The sequence below is a fragment of the Temnothorax curvispinosus genome, unplaced genomic scaffold (assembly GCF_003070985.1).
Source record: "Temnothorax curvispinosus isolate PA1 unplaced genomic scaffold, ASM307098v1 QBEX01018460.1, whole genome shotgun sequence".
Lineage (NCBI taxonomy): Eukaryota > Metazoa > Arthropoda > Insecta > Hymenoptera > Formicidae > Temnothorax > Temnothorax curvispinosus.
The window spans coordinates 2,995-4,937 of NW_020228240.1; the positions used below are offsets into that span (position 1 = coordinate 2,995).

General features: G+C 31.8%; 1 protein-coding gene across 1 annotated transcript; it reads right to left on the reverse strand.

The window, feature by feature from the left end:
• Positions 1-356: 356 nt before the first annotated feature.
• On the reverse strand, positions 357-1,915 carry LOC112468427 (protein FAM136A-like). Its single transcript, XM_025037592.1, has 2 exons — positions 1,755-1,915; positions 357-726 (listed from the first exon to the last, which is right to left on the reverse strand). The coding sequence occupies exons 1-2, from the start codon at positions 1,887-1,889 to the stop codon at positions 526-528; spliced, it is 336 nt and encodes a 111-aa protein (XP_024893360.1). The 5' UTR covers positions 1,890-1,915; the 3' UTR covers positions 357-525.
• Between the last annotated feature and the right edge of the window lie 28 nt (positions 1,916-1,943).

Sequence of the window (1,943 nt, forward strand, 5' to 3'; positions counted from 1 at the left end):
CCAGTTATCCTAGAGACCGATTAAAATCGTTAATTTTAATATGAAAATGTCAAGACAATTGTTTTTGAGCAATGAAAGTTAGCCAATAATATCGCGTACAATAGCACGCACTCAAATCAAAACCTACATTTACCTGCGTACCAATCTGTCGTTTGTTATTGATTCTCACACGCTGATATAGATTTTAACTAAACGGCTGATTTTTTTCTATATTTCTTATGTTTTATATAGGCACTTGTAAATAGGTACAGTAAAAGGGAAAGAAATAAAAAAGAGAAAAAGAGATAGGATTAAGATAATCATGTTTTTTTTTTTAGATAAATTTTTGGGGATTATTAAATAAATCATGTAAAAAATATTTTCAACAATTTATATACATGTAAGTAACAGATTTAAATGCTGCTGCATTTATTTTGTACATAGTACTTTTTTTTTTAAGTAATATGCTAGCCAGAAGATATTTTTAATCAAAGATATTACAAGTAAGACGCAGAGTTAACATCTATTTCCCAGCTGAGAAAGATATTACAATAACTCATTTTTACTGAGGACTTTCTTCATAGATTTTTCCAAGGTCGGCAGTAATTCGCAATAAGAGTCTACACACTTAGTAGCACACTTTTCAAATTCTTCGCTATACCTGTTTACTTCACTCTGAGTCGGATTTGGTCCCATTTTGTCTTTTATATTATCATTGCATTCCATTATGCACCTTTGTAAGCGATTCTGAAAAATACACATCATACTTTAAAAACTAAAGTATACTTAAAAAGTAAGTAAACAAAACATATTTAAAATTTGTTGCCTAAAGCATCCTTTAGTTTGGATATCATACAAATGTGTATATAAAATACATAATAATATGCGTGCGTGCGTGCGTGCGTGCGTGCGTACGTGCGTGCGTACAGGGTGATTGAAGAGGAATCTGCAACATTCCAGAAAGTGATAGTATTGGTTATTCTAAGCAAAAAGAGGCATATCAACATGAATCCTATTCCTAACGGTTACCGAGATATTCCGATTATAACGTGAAAAGAGCGCCATGTGTATGGAGGGAGAAAAATAGGAGACCAAGACTGACAACAACGTGCAGTTGTTAGTAGTTAGTTGGTTGTTTGTTCTATTGTCTATAATGTCGCATATTATCGACAAAAATCGTATTATATTTTCTAATACATAGGCCAATTAACACGAGAAGCTCGTTAAAACTGAATAAACTCATTCTGTAATAATACAGTCCTCGATTAAATTATTTAATTAATAAGAAATCGTTGTTGCTACTCGACATCGATTAAACAGTTTAGTCGATGTACAGTCGATAGTATGCGCCCAGCCTAAGGCTATTATAGACAATAGAACAAACAATTAACTAACTATTAACAACACTGCACATCGTTGTCAGTCTTTGTTTTTCATTTCTATCCCTCCATACGCATGGTGCCCTTTTCACGTTATAACCAGGCTATCTCGGTAACCGTTAGGAATAGGACCTAATGTTGATATAACTCTTTTTGCTTAGAATCATCAATACCTCTCGGAATATTGCAGATTCCTCCTCAATCACCCTGTATATAAATACATATATTATTATAAATTTAATATATTTTTATTGTGTAATCCTGACAGTTTGTGTATGCATGTGTGTTTGCAGCCATCTACCTTTTTACATACTTTAACGTCTTCTAAACAAAATGTTACAAAATACACAAGCAGTCAGATCATAGAAATTATATAAATTCAACAAGTTTAATTACCTGTACTCGTTCAAATTCTCCTTGAACGTATTGTTGTGCCTTATTTAAAGAGGAACTACAATTCTCCACACAGTTATGTACTTTTTGTATGCTGTATGTTTCATTTTCACAACATTGTGCAGCACACTTGTGCATATCTCTCTAAAACCAAATATAATTTTATATATATATATATATATATATATATAT